This window comes from Biomphalaria glabrata, chromosome 10 (assembly GCF_947242115.1).
Source record: "Biomphalaria glabrata chromosome 10, xgBioGlab47.1, whole genome shotgun sequence".
NCBI classification, from domain to species: domain Eukaryota; kingdom Metazoa; phylum Mollusca; class Gastropoda; family Planorbidae; genus Biomphalaria; species Biomphalaria glabrata.
In genome coordinates, this window is record NC_074720.1 from 42,974,187 (window position 1) to 42,998,664 (window position 24,478).

Below are 24,478 nucleotides of genomic sequence, written 5' to 3' on the forward strand. Positions count from 1 at the left end.
CTAACCTTTAATCCTCAGACAATTCATTTATTTCACAAAATCATTTGCCATACATACAACTAGTGAAAACCATACAACTAATCGATTAACATAGCACACTAGCAAAAAATTATATGATGATAGTATCATCTAATGCAACATGTGAAAGGATTATGTGATATGGTTATGGCAATATTATTTACATATCAATTGTGTTGTCAGTTTAACTATACTATCTTTCAGGCCAATGTGATAATATTATGACAATTTAATCAAACCAATATAATATTGTTATAAAAAGACAAGAGTGATATGACCTTTGCAAAATTATTTTTTAGATTATCATTCTACACAGTTATAATTCTTAACAGGTAACAGAACACATAAAATAACTTACCATACAACAAAGTTCAGAGGTAATGGATCTTCCTGATGTGATGGAGTTGGCATTGATAATAGAGGATGATGTCTGCACTTTAATCTTGTCCATTGGAATGCCAAACTCATAAGCACAGACCTGAGTCACCTGATTAAAATAATGATAGAAAAAAAAACAACTTGTTAACTTATAATCCTTTTGTATAATTTGTATATAAGCATTTAGAAACTTTTATTCCCTTACTAACATTTTACAAAAGAAAGATGATGGTTTAATTATATCTTGCCTATGAAGCTTAGTTAAGTAGAGAGTTATTTTCAAAATCATAGTCTTACATAGAAGGTTAAAACTTAGTTATAAATATTTCAACATTATACAAAATAATTGCCAGGTAAACTATTGATCTGTAAGTTAAAAGTGCTATTGACTCTTTCTCTCCATAACTATTTTTCTAGTTCTAATAGTATTATTCATTTTGCTCATTTGGATTTCACTATTCTGTTATGAATAAACTTCAATAAATTTTGTGTTTGTTATCAGAAAATGTTATATTTGGTGTTAAATTATAGGAGAATGCATGCTCTTTTTACACAACACAAATTAAAGTTTATAAATCCAAAAACCAATTTAGCTTAATGGGAGTCAAATCAATGTTGGCATTATAAATTAGGAGAGAAAGAGTTAAAAGATGAAAAGCACATATTCCAACAAGCTTCATACATTGGAATCATCTGTCATCTGTATATCCCTGTATATTTCAGAATGAGTCTAATTCAAGACATAAATTAAATTTATTTCCTAAGTAAAAAAAAGTACTGAAACATTATTTTTTTACACGAAAATTTTGTAGAGATAAAGTTCCCCTTTCAGACCTTTGATCTATACTGCAGATGATGTAAAGGTCATCTGTTTTTGTGGCCCACGGTTAACAAGTATGTCATCCATCAGCACAATGACCAACTGGGTTTACTTTCCCCAACTAGAGTCAGGCACCCATTAGAGGTTGGTAGACTAAGAGACGCCCAAAGATCCTGAAATTTAAAATGCCAGTCTACAATACGATTCGAACCTGGGACCCCTGGTTCAGAAGCCAAGTACTTTACTACTCAGCCACCACGCGAAGAGATATTAAAAAAATTATTGTATTTTAAAAGCAAAAAGAAAAATATATATTCTGAAACCTTGGTGTTAATGCCTTGACCCATGTCAATGCCACCATGAGCAATGGCTACACTGCCATCGCCAAGGTAAATAATCACATGTGTGTTGAAATTTTCTCCTGACCAGCCAATACCAAATCTGTTGGGCAGAGTTCTCTGTATGCTAGTTTTAGCAAGTAATGTTCTATTTTATAATTTCAACAGCTCAGCTTAAAGCAAGAGTCTTAGACAGACACTCCAGTCATACGCATGTATTCATTCAGAGATGTAGCTGGGCTGAACTCATTGCCAACTAAGAGACAGACCTCAATTTTAGGAGGGCTGGACAAGGTTAGTCTCTTTGGTTTCAAGAGAGGGACATTTTTCTTTTACATTACTTGCAAAAAGTCTTTTGAATTAACTCTTTCTCTCCTAATTGACAATATGATTTGACCTCATTAAATTAAATTACTGTTTAATTTTATAAACTTGATATTGTGTTATATAAAAAGAGCATGCATTTCCCTTTAATTGTATACCAAATACAACATTTTCTGATAACAAACGACAAAGCTACTGTAGCTCAATCATAACAGGGTAGTGAAATAATAATGAGCAAAATGGAGAATTCCTTCGAAACGTGAAAAAATAATTACGGAGAGAAAGAGTTAAGGTAAACAAATAAAGATGCTACAGAAAGATCCTAGTTGTCACTTACCAAGACTGCATGACGAACAAAGAGATTAGAAACAGGATTAATACAGCATTGGACCCCACAATGACCTGCTAACCAGGGTCAAAAACGTAAACTCAAACTCTCATCACAAGGTCCTCAGGGCTTGCAAAAACCTTCCTTCAGGGAACAGTACCAGGAAGAAGAAGAAGAGAAAAAAAGAGAAAGTGATGGAAAGTGATGGAAAGACAACATCATAGAATGGACAGGCCTGTCAGTGAATGAAATTCTATCCAAGGCAAAGGACAGAGAGTTTTGGAGAAAGACTGTCAACAGATCTTCTGTGGTGCCCCAATGGTCCAACAGACTAAGGCATAGGTGACGGTGAAAATACAAGGAGAGATTCAAACACAAAAATGCAAACAAACACACATAACATACTAGTGATATAACCTATGCTTTGATCATTACAAATGACAGTAATGGGGAAATGGAGAGACTATTTAAAGCTAAATTTTTTTTATTCCAAAAATACGGTCATTTACTAAGTACAAGAACTAGCAAGCCTATCATTGGAATCAATAAAATCACATCTGTAAACATGTATCTGAAATGGGAACTTAAAATATGAGGGATGATCTTATCTACTTTGTTATTAGTATATAGAAAAAATTACTTTACACTATTTTATACATATTATTGGAATCAATAAAATCATATCTGTAAACATGTATCTGAGAAATAGGAACTTAAAATATGAGGGATGATCCCAATCTAATATGTTATTAATATATAGAACAAAATCGAGAAAGCCTGGACATTGTTTATGGTCAAATTGATGTCACCCACACATGAAAAAGAGTTTGAGATGAACCATAGTCATTCTACAACTGAAGGAGGCCTGAATAGAATAGAATAGAAAAATAATACTTTACACTATTTTATGCGTAATTTTGATTTTTATGCAATCAATAAAATCACATCTGTAAACATGTATCTGATATGGGAACTTAAAATATGAAGGATGATCATATCAACTTTGTTGTTAATATAGAGAAAAAAAATTACTTTACACTATTTTATGCGTAATTTTGATCTCAAAACAACAATGATAACAGTGCGCCTATGTAGCTCAAGAGAAAACTAATCTGACTTGATTGATAATCAGTTAGTAACTCTAAGATACAGAAAAAAAACTGAAAACCATTTTCCAACAACTTGGATAAGAGATAACTTTCGATTTTTTTTCCTTTACTCTATCAATGTTTAATTTAAATAAAACAAGACATGTTTCCTTTTTTAACTGGGATATTTAGCATGAATTGATAAAACTGATGGATCTAGCAGGTCACAGTTTGAGCTAAAAAAAAATCTATTCTCAGTGATTGTTAAGTTCAAAATTGGATCACAGTACTATTATCAATCATCATTGATAGCCCAGTAATGATCTGATAAATAAAAATGCTTTGTCACTTTCAAGACATGGAAACAAAGGGAAATAATCAAACGTGACTGTCACTATTCGCTTCACAGTTTTTTTTTAGCTGACTCACTGAGCTCTGTGGAGATAAGATCATTATTCACATTTTAAGGTCTCATATCAGATACATGTTTTGAGATGTGATTTTGACTCCAATGATATGCTTTCTAGTTTCTAGTACTTAGTACAGAAATTTATTTTTAGAATTTAAAAAAAAAAAAAACTGTAGCTAAACAAATTATCTCCCTTTTCCCACATAAATTTCAAGCTCAATTACATTTACAAAAAAATGTACAATGCTTAAATACATAAGAAAATAAGTTTTGTTTTGTGTAATATATAGACATAAAGCCCACCATTCTGGCACATATTTAAAGATAAAACAGACTCACAGAACTCATAAAGTCTTAGTTTCCCAATCATGCTTGCTCCAGCCAGATGTCCCAGTAGTATCATTCAAGACCTTAAGAAGAATTTAAGTTAAAAGACCTTAAGAAGAACTTAGGTTAAAAGACTTCAAGAAGAACTTAAGTTACAAGATCTTATGAAGAACTTGCAAAATTCTAGTACTGCTACATGGCTGTGAAGTCAGAGCTTCATGAGTCATGCTATAGACATAGCATGCTGTTATTTCCTCACTTTCTTTCATTAAATTACTGTACTCTAGTGCTGTCATTATATCTGTAGCATGCATGTATATAGACATTACGATAGCACATAGAACTCTACATGGCACTAACCTGTATAGGAAATGTTGTTAATCGTGAAAGTCACAGTACTTTTAAAGTCATGAATAGCTTTGAATTTAAAGAAGTGTCCGCAGTTCTCACAAGTGCATCCAAAGACCCCATTGGTCAGGCTCTTCTTTAAAGGGAGATGACTTCAAACAAAGAAAAAAATGCATTTTAAACAATAATTATAAAAAATAATAAATCTGCTTTTGTTAAGTTATTAAAGACACAATTAAAAATGTCTAATGGCATTATCTAGGCTGTGCTTTTTTGATAGACCTAGCTATATAAATTTTGATTGGATAAGTAAAGGTTGTCGCTGTGCTTATTTTAAATGTTTTGGTCATTTCTTCAAAAAAAGAAGATAATTACGTCCTAGCAAAAAAAAATCCTGCACAATGGCAGGCAATGATGGTGGACAATGTTTAAACTTGAGACCATTGGATGACAGTCCAAGGCAAATATAACTCAACTAGTTACACAACATTGTGTGAAAGTGCTGGCTACATTTTTATCTTGACAATGCTTCATGACTAATTGAAGAATACATCACCAGTAGATGTGACAAGTCACTTCTAATAACTTTAAGAGAAAAAAAAAAGAGCCAATGCATTATGAAAATATTACAGAAACTCTATATTACATTTTGACTAAGTTGTAAAGTGCTTGCTAGCTACAAAAAGCATCCAGAAAATTTGGTATCTACTAAAAGCATTCAGAACAATTTATAGCTACACATAGCATAACATTCAAAACACTATCTAGTTACATAACATTCAAAACACTATCTAGTTACATAACATTCAAAACACTATCTAGTTACATAACATTCAAAACACTATCTAGTTACATAACATTCAAAACACTACCTAGTTACATAACATTCAAAACACTATCTAGTTACATAACATTCAAAACACTATCTAGTTACATAACATTCAATACACTACCTAGTTACAAAACATTCAAAACATTATCTAGTTACATAACATTCAAAACACTATCTAGTTACATAACATTCAAAACACTATCTAGTTACATAACATTCAAAACACTATCTAGTTACATAACATTCAAAACACTATCTAGTTATATAAAATTCAATACACTAGCAAGTAACATAACATTCAAAACACTATCTAGTAACATAACATTCAAAACACTATCTAGTAACATAACATTCAAAACACTATCAAGTTACATAACATTCAAAACACTATCTAGTTATATAAAATTCAATACACTAGCAAGTAACATAACATTCAAAACACTATCTAGTTACATAACATTCAAAAACACTATCAAGTTACATAACATTCAAAACACTATCTAGTTACATAACATTCAAAAACACTATCAAGTTACATAACATTCAAAACACTATCTAGTTACATAACATTCAAAAACACTAGCTAATTACAAATAATAACAATCAAAACATTAACTAGCAATGTAACATTCAATACACTAGCTAGTTACATAACATTCGAAACACTGGCTAGTTATATCACAGTTAGAACACTAGCAAGCTGCACGTAGCCTTCGGAATATTTTCAATACACTAGCTAGTTACATAACATTCGAAACACTGGCTAGTTATATCACAGTTAGAACACTAGCAAGCTGCCCATAGCCTTCAGAATATTTGTTAGCTTTACATTCAGAACATTTGCTAGCTACATAAGAACATGATAAGAACACTTGTTAGCTACATAACAACACTTGATAGTTAAATAACAAGAACATTTGCTAGCTACATAAGAACATGATAAGAACACTTGTTAGCTACATAACAACATTTGATAGCTAAATAACAAGAACATTCGCTAAGTACCTAACAACATGATAAGAACATTTGTTAGCTACATAGAAGACAAGCTTTATTATTATTATAACAATCTAAATAAATAGAAACATGTGGAATGTCAAATTAAAAAAAAAAAACTATTGACGATTAATTTATATACACGAAGATGACATAAAAACATAGATCTTGCTATATACAAATTAAAAGCAAGTAAAAGCCCTGTTTCACACAGTCTCAACCCATCAGATTTCATAGTGAATGTTTTGTAAAGCTGGTCTGAATCAATCATCACGGGGCGATTAGTGCAACTTTGTATGTGATTAACAATTGCTGACGAAAACTACCAAACTGTGCACATAAAATGAATTCAAATGGCTTGACGACATATGGCTGTTAAGACGCCAGGCATGGAGATATTTGGTTGGAAAGATGCCCTACCAACAGTCTTGACTCTTGTACAGTCAAACGTCACCTTGTTTATGTTTCTTCACTCACACTGTAGCACTCTCTGATGGTAAAGTTAAAGTTGACAATGGCAAGGGTAGATCGCTATCTTTCTGTTGGTCGTGTGGGTATTTACCAGGAATGCACTGTCTCTTAATGCTCAGGTTTCAAAAACTTTCTTCCCACACAAAGAAGATTAATTAAATGTAGTGGGGTAACAAACTGATGACAAGGCTCTGTCTGAAGTCTGCCATGTTGCAATATAGTATTCTTACGCTTGATGCACAGCGAATAACCCAAGAGGGACTCCGGTGCGATACGAGACAGAAAGTAGAGCCAGTTTAGAAAGGGGGGGGGGGAAATGTCTCTACTCTCTACACACAGCAAACGTGTGACTAGACCAAATAGATACAAAGTGTTTTCTTCTGGTCGCTAGATCAAAAGGTAATTAGAAGATATATTTCGTAAAAGTTTTCCACACAGGTATTTTCTTCTCTTCAGTTTTTGCAGTCACAGGAACTGAATGTAACGTCTCCAACACACACACACACAAAGGTCAGCTACAATATGCGTTAGAACTCTCTCCTTGACCTTTAGGAAGTAGTTTCCAAACAATAAAAGCAGTTCTACACATGTGTAGTTTTAAAATGCAAGTCAAGCAGAAACAAATTCTTAGCTACGTTTTCATTCATGTCTTTCCACCAGCCATACTAGAGCGTGAATTGCCCGAAGCGGCGCAGTTAAAAGCCTCAAACCTAATTGTAAATCTTTTTTCTCTATAGTTTTTTAGTAAGCAGGCGTTTCCTCTTCCTCATCTACACCATCGACCTTCTTGGCCAGATTTTCCCAACTGTCTGGACATTTTACACAAAAGATGTCTGTCAAAAAAAATGTCAATCTCGACCACCTGGATTTAAACTTTTCATTCTTTGTTGAACTGAGATGCCTGACATCGAATAATGCGTCTTGCTTGACCTTCACCTTTCTCATGGCCTATGCCTTTTACTTGACCTACTTTTCTAATCTGATTTCCACCTTTTACTTGCCTATTATCATAATGTTCCACAATGGGCTCACTGATATATATATCTCGTCTTACAGAACTACTAAACTTTTCACGATTTTGTTTTATGGTATCCGCCGCTCATAAAGCCTTCCTATTTTCATCCAGAGACGTTTGGTCTAATAACTCTATTTTGATACATGCATGGGACTCTCACTTTACTTTCTTCCCCAATAAACGTTTTTACAGATGTCTTAGCCTCTTCATACGGCGTCTCCTGATTAGCAGATCTCATACCTGTCAGAACTAGCATCTTCTTATTCTAATTCTTGCCTTTCTGAGCAACTAGAAGGCCAGAATTTCAGGTAACAGCTTCATCTTTTTCTCTTCTATACATGGTGTCAAACTCTGGGATAAAGTCTTGTATTGATTGATTTTCATTGCCTGAAGTCTTCAAAGTCGTTGAATTTATGAATACTGTCTGCCAGGTCAACTTTAGCCAGGTTCTTGTCAAGAAACTTTAGATGATTATAGAAACCTTCCTGACATTTAAGATCCAACAAATCTAATGGTTCAAAAACTGTACATATTGGTATTATATGTACATTTGCACACTAGCGCGTCAGTGCAACACCGCTTGTGTTTACGTAATAAATGGAGTTCCTAATATGTCTTCCCTCTTAAACACTAGCTTGTTAATTGTGTAACACAAATATCATACATGTATCAAGAGTTTTTAAGGTTTCAACAGCAGGTGAGCTTTTGTTTCAAAAGACCGTTAGCTGGTGCCGATAGTAAACAAAAAGCCGGATGGCTGGGAATGTGGATAGGTCAACAGGGTCGAGAAGTTTACAAAACTCTTAATATTAGTGATAGCGAAGAGGGAGATCCGCAATTGCTATTAAAGAAAATAGAAGACTACATAAGGCCAAGACAAAATAAGAAAGTGTCTAGATTTAGAGCACATCAGAGAAAGCAGGAAGAAGGAGAAAGTTTTGATAACTTTGTTAAAGACCTAAAGCTTCTCATTATGGACTGTATGACGATCCAGACGATATGCTCATTGATTTGATTAATTAATTAATAATTATTTATTAGTGGAGTCATACACGAAAAGATACTGTTAAGACTGCTTGATCAGGGACAGAAGTTGACCCTTAGCAAGGCTATTGAAATTGGACAACAATATGAGGTGTCGCAAAGCCAAGTGAAAATGTTTAGGGGCCAAGAAGTTCTAGCAATCAAGAGACAGTCATACTATGTACTCAAGCAGAAGTCTAAAGACAACTCAGATAAATTATGTAGTAAATACGGCAAGAACCACGAAAAGGGAAAATTCTTCTCTCTTATAGAGGCCTATGATTCACTGCTTTGTGGTACTGGAAGGGCTACGGATCGCTCTTGACTTTTCTTTTCCTTGAGATCCATGCAAGCAGTTTTTTTTTTCTTATAGAGCTCATAAGGTATATCTTTTAATAAGGATGGGATCTCAGTTAGTGTAGGCATTATCACGTCTAATAGGATCAATAGGGTAAATACCTTTACTTACACGCTCTTGCTGCCACTTGTTAGCTTATATAATGATACACTTTAAACTTAGTATTACACTAAAGAACACTGAACTTAAGGGGCGCTAATCCTTGATGCTGGATACATTACACTCTTTTAATCACACGCTCTCACATAACACAGGTTACACACAACAATACAATATGAACTTTTTTTTTTGCCAAGGGGAATAATTCTGCACGCAAATAACATACACATACACATAATGTCAACAAATATGACCTGCACATTTTAAGCTGTCTGTGGGTCAATTTTAACTGCTGTATAGATTATCTTATCTTATCTTGTAAAATAAAGAGGGTCTCTTAAAAAAAAGAAGATGCTATTAGGGAGGAAGGAATAGGTTGTCTGAATCAGCTAGGGACCCTATATAAAGAGCGGAGGTGTCGCAGTCAAGACGGTTCGGAAAGGAGGTTAATTGAGAGCCCGGTTCACGACAGCGGTTCAGAAAAGGGGTTCAGAGCCCAGTTCACTACAGTCCGGTCGACTACAGCACAGTTCAGTGTGGTTCAGCGGTGTGGTTCTGTACGGAGCATTACGACGGTTCAGTGCGGAGTACTATCAAGTACAGTTGAGACGAACGGCGTCTTGATCTTGGTCTGTGATCGAGTCCGACACAACGAGCCCAGTGTGTGAAGTCAGTCCTGAACTGTTGAACCCAGTGCAAGCCCGGAACGAGACGTAGAGACCAGTGCAAGAGTTGATACGGTGGTACGGTTGATACGGAGAGATATTTGTACAGCCTGTGTTACGTGTTGCCAATTGTTCAGTATTGGCTGTAATTTATTGGACATTAAACTGTTACGTTACTTTGGAGCCCTGAGTTGTCAAGCTCTTTAAGTTGGTGGTGTATGGTGCAGTTTGCAGAGAGCCTGGAAAGTGAGATTCGTAACAATATTTTAGAGACATAAAATGTATTTAGGACTTGTGACTGTGAACGCCATTAGGCTACTGAAAGCCACATAATATGTTCTATAAAATTGTGTTCCTTCAGTTCTAAGCAAATTTGTCAATATCCTAATGAACAGCAACACAGGTGTTGAGGCCGCTCCAATGATAAATCTTTCGGTTATCAATAGAAAACTAAACAACTGATTATAAATAATATATTTGAATTATTGCAATTGTTACAGTGTTTGCTAATATTCATTGTGGGGCTAAATTTATAGTCTTACTCTGCATTGTGTGTTGAAAGGTTGACCATGTCTAGCACAAGATGTTGAGATCTTGGTTAACAGGTCCACATGAATGTGTGTAGGGGACTATGAGGTGTTTAATAGAGTTAGAGTTGGTGACTGGATGAGAGACTGAGTTTAACTCTTTGACTGAGTTTAACTCTTTCTCTCCGTAATTATTTACCACACTCTGGTGGAATCAACGCTTTTAGCGTCAGTTAGGAGAGAAAGAGTTAATAGAGTTAAGAGTTGGTGACTGGATGAGAGACTGAGTTTAATAGAGTTAAGAGTTGGTGACTGGATGAGAGACTGAGTTGAATTGAGCTGATGATCCACTTGACGAATATGTAAATAGTTGAATACAGTGTTATTTACTATACTTCTGATTTGAGTCTTTTTGGAGAGTGTTATTGCTCCATTGCTAGACGTTAAGATGTCATGTCATCAAAAGACTGAACTAGGGCTTGGAGTTGCTCGCCAGTGATCCAACCCTTAGAGAACGACCTTCTCAACCACCCAAGCAACCAAAATATACACAGGCGATTTTGTAACAGCCATGATACTCAGCTGACAATATATTTTAACAATATTTTATTGGACTTGTTCAATAGGATTATAATGGATTGTAAATCAGTTTGAAAAGTTAAATATAATTAATTAATTTGATGCCACTTTATAAAGGCTCAAAATTCAATGGAAACAATTTAACTCGAAAAATAGAAAAACAAAACAAATTGAATACAACCTTATTATATGTATATATATATATTTTCTTTTATTGTAAAGATTTTTCATATTAAGTAGCAAATAATAAATCGGTTTATTTTAATCTAAATATCATAATCTCTTTTGTTAGAAGAAATGGCATTGGTCTAATCAACAAAGTAGGCCAATACATACCTCTATGTCATAGTTACAGAACTAATGCTGTAATATCTCTTAGGAAGTCATGTCACAGTTACACAACTAATGTTATAATATCTCTTTGGAAGTCATGTCACAGCTACACAACTAATGTTAGAATATCTCTTTGGTAAAGATAATGCTGCTTAGTTACCAAATAGTTGTCGTAACAAATAAATGTAAACACCAAAACATGAAAGAAGTTTTTATCACAATGTGTACTCATTAGATGAAACCTAGAAAAAGTTATAACAAAAGGGTACACTTGATTTTAAATTTGTTTTTTTTAACCTTTGCATACACATAGGTTTATCACTAAACTTACATCTTGATAAACATTTCCAGCAAAAGACTAAAATAATAACATAAAATGTGTGTACAATAAAAGAATCAAAACCATAGGATATAATTATGGCACAGTTTGTATAAATTGCATCAGGCAAGACTTTTCTCATTTCATTTGGGTCAGCAAATGTATTTTATGTAACTTAAATCTTCTAGTGAATACAAGTAAGTAGTAGTAAGTAAAGGTCCCCTTTCAGACCTTGTGGTCTATAGGGCAGATGATGTGAATACAATACACTCACTAAAATTATTTGATTAGGGTTTGCTAATACATTTAAAACTTATGTTAGAAGGGTCACAATTAGTCTTCTAGTGAATACAAGACACTCACTACCATTATGAAAGACAACACAACCAAAATAGTCTAACAAATGCAAACAACTACAAATTATATAAATGTCACATTTTGGAGGTGTAAACTGAAATTAAATTTGACTATCAGTTATAACATATCAAAAGATGAAAATGTAAATATATATCACACTATTTACTTTTCAAAATAAATATGCTGATTGTATTCAAAATGCCGAGTTACAAATATAAAAAAATATAACAAGAGTATTGTGCTACAACAATCAATGCAGCGTCAAACAGACCTAAAATGGGTCTAAGATTTTTTTTTTTTACTGTGATAAGTATGCAACGCTAAAAAAAATTGAGTATACAAGTGATCATATTATAATGCAGACCAAAGAACCTGATTATCCAACAACCATCAATGTGAAAAAACAACTGTCATCGTTTTTAAAACATTTCAGAGGAATACCCAAAATTTAATTTATTTTGCACAGATAAAACATTTGAGACTGTCAATTAATATAATATTGTTTGTAACTTAAAACATTGTGTGACAGTTCACAGTTGCTAAATGCTTTTTTATTATTATACCTTTGAAAGGTTTAATGTTTAAAAACATTTCTTAATCAAATTAATAGTTAAAAAAAAACAAAAAAAAGGTAATTGAAGTAAATTACATTTTTTCATGCAATTAACATCAACCAAATTTCTTTTACAAAAAATAACAAGTACTTTACTTCTGGATTGGGCAATGTTCTGGTGAACATCTACAGGAAAGTAAAAAATGAAATACAAATACAGAGCTGTTCAAGACTTTGTGCATACTTTTTTTTAATGCAAATATTTTGTTTCATTAGTTGTTGTTTTTTTTAAATCTCAATTTTTATTCAGTTTCCAAAAGTAAAATTGTTGATGTCATTCAAACAGTAACCTTGAACTACATCAGGAGTAGCAGGAGCACCTGGACCGAATAAAAATTTGACCTCAATTACATTAAAGTAAGGAGCATGATCATCCTTAAATCTCAAAAACAAAAAGGATTTTAAACTCTTGACCATCAGCTCAATAAACTATAACTGAGCCACCACAGTATTGAAGGAGAAACAATGTTTTATCATCATCTGAGACATGTCGATATACAGAAAGCAACTTGGGATTACCGAAGGCTTTCACCGAAGGTTTCTGCGCTTCATCACGAGCAATATGATGGCAAGTGACCTTTACAAATAGCAATGTTCAAAGCCAGTGTAGAGGGACTGCTTATTGTACGACAGATATGCTGAGCAGGGCACTGTCCCTGCATTGGGCATGACCATAAGCCAAAGTCAATCTCATTTGGTGAGCTGATAGGTCGTCAGCTTAACAGAGGTGCTCCACTGCCCCCCCCTCCCAATACTTTGTTGTCATCTTGCTTGAACTGACATAAAAAAAGATTTCCTAGAAGCAGGCAGTAAAAGCAACAAGATCAAAAGGAAACTACTGACAAGCACAGAAGTAGTAGGAAAAAATAAATTAAATCAACCACTGGCAGACAAGGGTTAAGCCTATGCTAGTTCCCCTATCACAACTTTGGATCTATAGGGCGAATGATGTAAAGGTCATCTGTTTCTGTGTCTTACGGTTAACGACGGTGTCATGTGGCTAGCACAACTACCAACCGCCTTTACTTTTCCCCAACTAATGTTAGGTATCCATTAGAGCTGGGTGGAGTCAGAGGCACCCTAAAAATCCTGAAATTCAAAATCCTAGTCTTCACCAAGATTTGAACCCAGGACCCCCAGGTTCAGAAGCCAAGCCCCCCATCTTGCTTTAACTGGCATAAAAATAAATAAATTAGGCAGCAAAAGCTACAAGATACACATTTGAACTCAAGAAACTCCAAGGACAGGAGCAGTTGAAAAAAAAAGAGAATTTATATCAACCATTGGCAGACAAGGGTTATGCCTGTGCAGGATGGGGAAAAAACTGTATATCAAAGCTAGGGCTGCATATTATTATTATTATAGCTTTTATATAGCGTTACTTTCATGCTTATAGCATGCTCAGAGCGCTTTTGGTCCAATCTCATTTGTGGACCAGTGGGGGGAAGGGGGTATATAGGAGTTGGTTTTCCATTCTGCCTTTAGGTGCTCAGTAAACACAACTCTGCCCGTGTCGGGTGTCGAACCTCGAGCCCCCTTCTAGGTAGCCAAGCCAAGCCAAGTTCAAGCGCACTTGGCCTCTCGACCACGCTTCCCACTTACATAGATGCGTGAGATACAATTCTTTATCTTCAGACTTAAAGGCAAATCTTATTTTATTTATTTCTTAACTTAATGATTATTTTTGTTAACCATAAGCACTTATTACTCGATATTAAAAATAACATTCTCACAGTAACTAACATAGAAACAACTCACTGAGGGCAAAGAATGAGTCCTGATTGACCTCTGACCTTGCAGCCTCCACAGCGTGTTTTATAGCCAACAGTGCAGCCGCACCCATAGTTAGTGGTGGCTCACCAACAGCTAGGGGAGAGAATTGAATCTTCAGTATTTAATGTTTATTTTTTTAGAAGATTATAAATAAAAAATAAATGACAATTTATGATTATTTTAAAATTGTCGTAAAACTTGTGGATCAAACTTTTTGCAGTCAGAGATCAGTATTGTACAAAATATCCCTTTAACTCTTTCTCTCCGTAATTATTTAGCACATTCTGGTGGAATCAAGGTTGGTATCGTTAGTTAGGAGAGAAAGAGTTAAAATGGACAATAAATCTTTCATGGTTTTCCTTTTCTAATAAAATAATATCCATCTACAAAAGTTGATGGCTCTTTACTTTGATGTCATTTTGGTATTAATTTAGTCACATCATACTTTTTTGAGAGTACTAATTACATACCCTTAACTGTCATTAACAATTTGTGTAATAAATAAATTATTTAAAATTCTCCCAAGTTATGCTATATAACAAAAATGAACACTTTTTGAAATTAATCAAGTCGGTAAAACCAAAAATCTTTACCTTTAGAGCGTAGAACTCCAAGAGGATTGGGGGCATTCCTTATAAACTTGAAGTTAAAGTTCATTGGTAGATCTTTGGCCAGTGGTATCTTGTATTCCTGCAAAAGGTTTAAATTTTAATAATACATAACAGTTTGATGTAGAACAAACAATTGTTAAGACATAATTGTCAAGATACAAGTCAAACAATTTAACTTTGCTGAATCAAAATGCTTTTGTTTTGTTTTATAAGTTTTGGCCATTCCTTCAGAAATGAAGATTAGGAAGTCTTGCCTAAACCTCCAGGAGGGATAAAAGCGAACAGGGTTTGAATTGAACAGTCTAGAACAGCGGTTCTCAACCTTTTAAGCTTGGCGACCCCTTTTTACCTCCGTGACACCCCCCCCCCCCCCCCCATAACACACACAGCAATAGAAGAATACACTAAATACAATCCATATTTTCGATGGTCTTAGGCGACCCCTGACAAATCCTCAATCGACCCCTCAAGGGGTCGTGACCCACAGGTTGAGAACCCCTGGTCTAGAACATCTAAAACACAACCAGAATTAGGGGAAACCTGACAACATGCTACTAGAAAAATATAAAGGAAGTCCTCATCTTTGAGGGAAGATATAAAAAAAATGCTAGAACATTTAGAACTGGGAATGGCTTTTTACAGAAGAAACAATTGCAAGCATGCACTGAAAATATGAATGGCTGGTCTGGAAAATTAAATTGAAATTAAATGAAATGTGTAGATTTGAGAAGGAGGCGCCTTGAGGTTTAGCATTTTAACCAAAGATGTTACTATTATCTGAGAATAATCATTTAAAACAAACCATTCTGCTCTTTTTCAAAGCCTGTCTATGCATTTTTTTTTGTACTTGGTAAATCTTAGACAGAGGATAATCAAGTGTAGGACTAAATTATGTGTATTACAACTTTTCTTTGAAGGATAGAGTTAATAGTAATTGTTGTTAAGATCCAGTTATAATTACTGGATTCTTTGGTGTAGTGGCCAGAAATGCCTAAGTATTTTAAATACACTAAAGTCGAAAGTGAAGTTTATCAAAAAAATTGAGAGAAGTGTAACAAGAAGCACTTTATTTTTATTTGTAAGAAAATATTTAGCAAGCCTATTTGGCAAATCACAAATGAACTAAGTTTTTTAAAGCTAGGTTTATTTAAGTTTAGAATATTAGGTTAACTTGCGGTTTGTATTGTGTCTATAAATAAGTCATTTATATTTTATTTTATTTTCTAGCTTTCAAGGATTCCTTCAGAAATGAAGATCATCATGTCCTAGTCCATCCCTCCTGCAGGTTCACAGGAGATAGCAGCAGGCAGGGTTGCAACTTGTAACCAGCCTAATGGCAGTGTGAAGTGCAAACCACATAAGCATGTAGCCAGGGCCAGATTTAAGAATATGGAGGCCCTGGAGTTTTTGTGGCGTTCCCTACACTTTTTCGAAACCTTTAAGACAAATCCACTTACTAATAATAATACAAATATCTAAAAGCATGCCATATTATAGAAGAAGCCCTACACTACATGCAGCCTTTCTGACCAGGCAGCCATGTCTATATTTATTATTCCTTGATAGTTACACAAACAGCTGCATTTATATTGATCTGTATTGATATGTACTAAAATTGGTCTATAAAGAACTTAACATTAAAATTTGGTGGTCTCACTCTCTTTATATATATATATATATATATATATATATATATATATTTATTTATATATATATATATATTTATATATATTATATAACTTTTTTAATATAAAAAGTGTGTTTAACATTTTTAATGGTCTTGAAATGTTGACAAGGTACTGAATGCATGATAAAAGTTTTTATTCCAGGTAATGATATCAGTATGAAGGTGCATTACCCATGTCCCATCATTCAACGCCTTGCCAGTGGTAGGATCAAACTTCATTCCTTCTTGTAAGAAGTAGCCCATGCCCATGATAAAGCCTCCTTCAGCTTGACCAATGTCCAGTTCAGGATTCATGCTGAAAAAAAAAATGAAATACCTCTATGTCAATGATGTTCAAATAAACATTTTAAGGTCAACTAGTTTTTTTCTCAATATTAAAATTTGATCCACTTTTTGTTCAAAAATGAGTTAAAGTTTTTTTTCCACTAACACTTTTTGATAAACCCTGACCTGATGCCAGCATCATAAAGCATGTCCATCTGGCGTAGTTGGTATTGGCCAGTTAGGACATCCAATTCAGCCTCAACACAAGCCACACTGTAACAGTTGTACCGACTGGCATACTGGTCTGTTGGAGAGGTCCTGGCAAACAAATTTAATATAAAAAGCAATCAGTGGTCTTTTATCTTTTATAACCACATCTTTTTTAAAACTTGAACAAAATAAATGACAACACCGAAACAAATCAAAACATTTTTGAATAAAGTTAATGAGGATAGCCCATTGAAGATGATTGAAGTGGATTTCTTTCCTTAAAATTTAAATCTTAAAAAAAGCTACATATTTTTCATATGTTCTTAAATATTGTATATATTTAATTATATAAAAATATTTTTAAAATAATCATTAATAATTTTTAAATAATTCACTAAAATAATTTTATCAAAAAGATGAAATGGTACATGTATGAAGCGGTCAAATCAATGCCTTTCTCATAACACTGCTGTACTAATTGCTCCCAAGTAGGGTTGACCATAGAGGCTTTCACTGGAGCCATTCTGTTTTTCAGTATAGTGCAAGCTTCAATAACACCCTGGTCCATAGAGCAAACAATAGATACAAGATAATAAAAGCTAGAATTTGTTTTAGCTGATGAAATACATTGATGGAGGTTGTATGTAGGCTTAGTGAAATATCTTCTACGTCTGCATCTTGGTAAGTTAAAAAGTTTTGAAGTTACTGGCATAAAAATTTATTACAAAATAAAAAATAATATTTCATTATTTATACAATTTAGCTATGCAAAGTTTACAACTTCAGTATTAACTTCATACCCCAGAAAATAGTGATATGAAAATATCATCTTGCCTGGCACTCTAATATAAAGCGATGACAATATTATCTCTTATGGTAATTTGATATGACCTTTACCTTTATCTGTTTGTTTTGGCAATACTATGAAGCCTTTGTGACATAGTCAAGAAAATATTTTTAGGCCATTAAAATATGGTCTTTGGAAATGCAATCTAACAAACAATTCTCATCTGGTCAGGACAATGTTATCTATCAGATCAGCTTTAGATGACTTTCACAATGTTCTACATCATTCAACATGACAAACAATTAAAACTCTAGACAGTCAACAAAACACTAAGACAACATACCATACAGCAAAAGTTCAGAGACAGTCAACAAAACGCTAAGACAACATACCATACAGCAAAGTTCAGAGACAGTCAACAAAACACTAAGACAACATACCATACAGCAAAGTTCAGAGACAGTCAACAAAACACTAAGACAACATACCATACAGCCAAGTTCAGAGACAGTCAACAAAACACTAAGACAACATACCATACAGCAAAGTTTAGAGACAGTCAACAAAACACTAAGACAACATACCATACAGCAAAGTTCAGAAGTAATTGATCCTCCAGATGTGATGGAATTGGCATTGATAATAGAGGATGATGTCTGCACTTTAATCTTGTCCATTGGAATGCCAAACTCATAAGCACAGACCTGAGTGACCTGATTAAAATAATGGTGGAGAAACTTATAGAATGTCTATCTATTTAAGAAAATATCTAAAACGGCTAGGTATATCAAAGGAGGTAGAATATCTAAAACATGGCTAGGTATATCAAAGGAGGTAGAATATCTAAAACATGGCTAGGTATATCAAAGGAGGTAGAATATCTAAAACATGGCTAGGTATATCAAAGGAGGTAGAATATCTAAAACATGGCTAGGTATATCAAAGGAGGTAGAATATCTAAAACATGGCTAGGTATATCAAAAAAGGTAGAATATCTAAAACATGGCTAGGTATATCAAAGGAGATAGAATATCTAAAAAATGGCTAGGTATATCAAAGGAGGTAGAATATCTAAAACATGGCTAGGTATATCAAAGAAGGTAGAATATCTAAAACATGGCTAGGTATATCAAAGGAGGTAGAATATCTAAAACATGGCTAGGTATATCAAAGGAGGTAAAATATCTAAAACATGGCTAGGTATATCAAAGGAGGTAAAATATCTAAAACATGGCTAGGTATATCAAAGGAGGTAGAATATCTAAAACATGGCTAGGTATATCAAAGGATGTAGTTGGGGAGAGTTTCTGAATGCACTTAGTTCTTTTCAGTTGAATAATTTTTTTTTCTTTAAACATTGGATTAAAAAATAATGTATTACATCTGATTCAATTGTAAATGCAAGTTTGAATCAGAGTTCAAGTTTTTATTCCATTGACTGTGTTCCCTTTTATTCATTTACAAACACATCTGAGCATTGCGACATAGTAGTCAAAATAAAGTTAGACTTTTTATTAATACAAAGTATAAATGAATATCAATAAAACAAAATCAAGATTCCAATCATGGATTTGAATGGGAATCTCCCATTTTATTAAGCCCTTAATAGTTGAAACTGACTCTCAGATTTAAAATGGTGACACCTCCACAGTAAAAGAAATTAAAGACCTTCATCAAATCCATCGACCAGTTCAATGCAAACACTGAAATCTTTTGATGCATGTATTGTGAAGATATATAAACAAGTCAAAAGTGAAATGAAAAAAAAAAAAGCATGCTGAAACCTTGGTGTTAATGCCTTGACCCATGTCAATGCCACCGTGAGCAATGGCTACACTGCCGTCCCCATGGTAAATAATCACATGTGTGTTGTAATTAGCTCCGGTCCAGCCAATACCAAATCTGTTGGGCATCACAGCCAGGCCACGTTTTTTCCATCTGTTGGCCTGTAATATTAAAATATAATAATGACATTATTTTAATTATCCTGGAGGAAATTTGTTTTACAAAACTGCTTACACATAACAAAATATATTGCAATGCAAATGAAATGTACAATCATACAACGATCTCACTCAAACATTGCATGTAGACTTTAGATTTTAAGAAAGCTGGCTTTCATTTAATAATACATACAATAATAATGCCCTGTTAAATCTAACAAATACATCTCTACATGATTATAAAAATATCAAGAGAATAACTAATATTCTGCTTGTTGATGGAATGTTACGCCCCTTTCAGTAACTCACATAATTTTGTATATTACCCCCCCTTTTAGGGATACTGTATATAGTAGAAAGAGTTGTGCCCATGTATAGGGGACATTTCTCTGGTAGCCAAGATGGCTGATTAAAGTTGTTATGATCTTAAATGTTCTTATTTCAAATTTGTGTACTTTCAACTATCTATGGCAACACTGCTAAGGACTACTGCTGACTGACTATTACTGATAGAAGGGATTTAGTTGCATGAGCCATCAAAGCATCCCTACGACACAAATCAAGGGGCTGCTTATATTCATAATAAATATCATGGAAGAAAATATATGTTGCATAGTTATGGACCAGGTTAGGGACATGATTTTGCAGAGAAATTACTTTTATATTTTTCCAAATATACAGAAAGACCAAATTACATTTTATTGGAAATTTTAGTATTTTAGGTGTACAGAATTCAGTTTGATAAAATGTGTATTGCATAAAGTATACAATAATTTCTGTGCCCTTTTTAGCAATGTAAAATCTTATTTTTAAGCTCTTTTAGCTTACAGAAAAATTTTCAAGCTCTTTTAGCTTATAGGCAAAATTATTTTTATTATATAGTTGCTACAGTGATCTTTTAATATAACGTTTTTGAGATTTATTTCAATATCTCTCCCAATCTTTCTTATTTTCATTTTTTTTTTAAGGTAAACTACATTTCTCCAGATTTTTGAAAATAGCTTTTATATAATGTAAATTTCATGCTTCCAGCATGCTCAGAGTGCTATGGTCAAATCTCATTAGTGGACCAGTTGGGAGGGGTATCTGGGAGAGGTTTTCCGTGCTGCCTTTAGGGGCTCAGTAAACACAACTCTGCTAGAGCCGAGTGTCAAACCTCAAGCCCCCTTGATAGGTAGCCAAGTTAAGCTCAAGCATACTTATACTCTCAGTCGCACATCTCTTCTCTAGAACTATTGTATTTTTATTTTCTATTTACCTGGTTGAACTGGTTGACAGCTTGTTGTCTTTGCGCAATGTTGATGTCAACCTCGAACTGGGAGACAACATTTCGTATTGTGCAATAGTTCAAGGGCATGCCAGTTGGTGTTTTCTACAAGAAGATTACACAAAGAAAGAATTTTTCTTTCACCAATTTATGGTTCAAAATAGCTTTTATTAAAATGATTAAATAAAAATAGGTAATTCTTAGTTGACAGCTATGTTAACTCAATACCTGTCCTTTCACATAGAGGTTTTGTTTTCTGACTGAGAAAGGATCTTTTCCTAAAGACTTGGCCACATGATCCATAATACTTTCAATAATAAATAAAGCTGGAGTTGACCCTGAGAAATAAGATAAACATATATTTAGTTTGAAAAAAGTAAACATTTAAAACTAAAAACAATTGCCATTCCAAAAGTACTAAAACAAAATTAAATATCTAAACATGTACTTTTTCTAAGGCAAGTAATCTAAACAAAAACAAAGAATAACAAGCTCTGACATGCAGTACTTGTTGGTTTGAAAGTACTTAACAGGAGACCTACATGGAGTACTTGTTGGTTTGAAAGTACTTAACAGGAGACCTACATACAGTACTTATTGGTTTGTAAGTACTTACCAGGAGACCTACATGCAGTACTTATTGGTTTGTAAGTACTTACCAGGAGACCTACATGCAGTACTTGTTAGTTTGTAAGTACTTACCAGGAGACCTACATGCAGTACTTGTTAGTTTGTAAGTACTTACCAGGAGACCTACATGCAGTACTTGTTAGTTTGTAAGTACTTAACAGGAGACCTACATGCAGTACTTGTTGGTTTGTAAGTACTTACCAGGAGACCTACGTGCAGTACTTGTTGGTTTGTAAGTACTTACCAGGAGACCTACATGCAGTACTTGTTGGTTTGTAAGTACTTACCAGGAGACCTACACGCAGTACTTGTTAGTTTGTAAGTACTTACCAGGAGACCTACATGCAGTACTTGTTGGTTTATAAGTACTTACCAGGAGACCTACACGCAGTACTTGTTAGTTTGTAAGTACTTACCAGGAGACCTACATGCAGTACTTGTTGGTTTGTAAGTACTTACCAGGAGACCTACACGAAGTACTTGTTGGTTTGAAAGTACTTACCAGGAGATCTACATGCAGTACTTGTTGGTTTGTGTGTTTTCACAGCTATAGGAGAAAACAGCCAGTTGGGACAGTAGTAAGCTGACAAAGAGACAACAGTTGTTAATAAAACATTTATTTTTTCAGAATATTAAGAAAATATACAAATCATTTAGGTACACGTTACCCTTTGAAGCTTGAAACTCGACAAAGAAATACAAAAAAATATACTTTAATTGTTTTTATCAAACATAGGTCTCTTAATCATTAGCTACTTGGAATCATTAGTTAAAAGCATTTCAGTCTAAAAATCAATCTTTACAACAAAGGTATCACACCCCATTAAATTGCAATGATAAAAAGTTCTGGTCTACTATCTAATTGAAAGTAGCAGAAATGTGAAATTAAAATTATAAACTTTACAACAAACAAGCAGAAATCACTAGGAAACAATATTTTTGAGAATCCTAATCTTAAATTTAATTTAAATTGATAAATCTATCATTTTAAATTATTATATCAGTATAAATTATTATACATTTTAGACATCCACCAATTATCCATCATTATTGATTCAGAAACGTATCAATATCTACCCATTGTACATTAAGTCTATAAATTTAGAAACATTATCTATACATGTATTGCTATATATATAGTGATCACTATCAAACAATAATTCATTATCTAAACATAAATTGACTGTGTTCCTTGAATTCCATTAATATCTGTACATTATCCACAAATTATTCAACTGACCATTATCAATCCAGGTCAGCAGGTCTCCACCATCACTCTCAGCCAGTATAATTCCCTCATCAGCGTAGACTGTAACAATGACACCCAGTAATGTACCATTGTCATCAAAACCAACCTGTGTCATAAATGTCAGGTGATTAAATATGGATTTCATTTTTTCTTTTACTTTGATAAATACAGTTTCCACTTTCTCTCATTGCTTAAATGGTAGCAAATGTCATGTTTTAATCTAGCATGATTAATATCCCTTGCAAGACAAAGTCTCATGAGCTGTTTCCCTCTAAAAACAGAACACTAGCTCTAAGGGAGGCAACTCACACAGAATGCTTTGCTACAGAAGAATTAAAAATTAGAATTTAAAAAGAGGTTTTACATTCTATCTATTGCCATATTGTTTATATTTATTTGTATATTATGACTGTGTTTGGTGTCAGGCAGTTGCATTGGTATTCAACATTTAGAAACATTTTTCATTTTTTAAATATTTATTGTGTAGATTAAAGATGATAAATTGGAAAGAGGAAATCTTTGTGTCCTGTGGGTATCCATGTGTCAATCTAATCACACATGTTAATCAGTAACTTAAACTCTGCTAAGGCCTTGGTATTTCCTGACTGATTCAGGCAACTACCACTAGGGAAGAAGGAGTACTTGTACAAATATGTCCTAGCATTTGGAATAAGAAATGTGACTAAAAAGATATGTTTCTATTTGGATGTAAGAAGAGAAACCATACAACAAACTTGCATGACTTGCAGATTAAAAAAATGACTTGCAGTAATAAGCTCTGAGCCACAGACTGTCTGTTACATCTCTCAATGACACCAGCCTGCTAGCATTAAAACATGATGGAACGATGTCTAAGATTTTCCCAATAATCGTGCAGCATTTTTCAGCTAGGGTAGGAGTCTTACAGCATGTTTCATATAGCAAAAGATTCTTACAGCATTTTTTAAGTAGTGTAGGAGTCTTACAGCATGTTTCAAATAGCGCTGGATTTTTAAGCATTTTTCAGCAAACGCTGAAGTCTTAAAATATTTTAAGTTTGTATTAAAGTCTTCAGTACTTTTATTTTGGAATCTAAGTTCCTTTCCTTTTCCACAGTATTAAAGTCTTCAGTACTTTTATTTTGGAATCTAAGTTCCTTTCCTTTTCCACACTCAAGCAGTCATCAGATTATTTTGAATAAATAATTTTTATAAATAAATAAATAATATATAATTATGATAACCTATCAAATCTGCCCCATGACCTAGTATCAAGTTATATTCTGTCCAACCAGCAAGTTTACGTTTTCTAACAAACAATGAAAAATTTTACCTGATAATCTGCGAAATAAGCTTCTCTCTTTCCTGCCAACTGCATGTTGCGGTGAATATCAAGATGCATTTTCACCGGCCTGTATAAGAAAATTTCTGATCAAATGAAAATAGCTTTGTTTTTTTTTTATAAAAAAGAACTCATCCATTAAAAAAAATTACATTTGGTGTCCAGTAAACTA

General features: G+C 33.6%; 1 protein-coding gene and 1 long non-coding RNA gene across 2 annotated transcripts in view; both read right to left on the reverse strand.

The window, feature by feature from the left end:
• Positions 1-1,749: 1,749 nt before the first annotated feature.
• Positions 1,750-9,353, reverse strand: LOC129928840 (uncharacterized). The gene is made up of 3 exons (XR_008780358.1): positions 9,185-9,353; positions 4,391-4,530; positions 1,750-1,810 (listed from the first exon to the last, which is right to left on the reverse strand). It is a non-coding gene; the product is annotated as an uncharacterized LOC129928840 (long non-coding RNA).
• A 3,434-nt stretch (positions 9,354-12,787) lies between these two features.
• LOC106056807 (uncharacterized) overlaps positions 12,788-24,478 on the reverse strand; it is a 39,328-nt gene continuing 27,637 nt past the window's right edge. The window contains exons 22-34 of the mRNA XM_056045197.1: positions 24,298-24,376; positions 22,978-23,092; positions 22,240-22,320; positions 21,336-21,445; positions 21,099-21,212; positions 19,682-19,843; positions 18,482-18,610; positions 17,539-17,669; positions 17,087-17,218; positions 16,808-16,931; positions 14,932-15,028; positions 14,324-14,431; positions 12,788-12,885 (exon numbers count right to left, since the gene is read on the reverse strand). Coding sequence (XP_055901172.1) covers positions 12,812-12,885; positions 14,324-14,431; positions 14,932-15,028; positions 16,808-16,931; positions 17,087-17,218; positions 17,539-17,669; positions 18,482-18,610; positions 19,682-19,843; positions 21,099-21,212; positions 21,336-21,445; positions 22,240-22,320; positions 22,978-23,092; positions 24,298-24,376 — 1,456 coding nt within the window. The 3' untranslated portion in view covers positions 12,788-12,811. The remainder of the gene's footprint in view (positions 12,886-14,323; positions 14,432-14,931; positions 15,029-16,807; positions 16,932-17,086; positions 17,219-17,538; positions 17,670-18,481; positions 18,611-19,681; positions 19,844-21,098; positions 21,213-21,335; positions 21,446-22,239; positions 22,321-22,977; positions 23,093-24,297; positions 24,377-24,478) is intronic.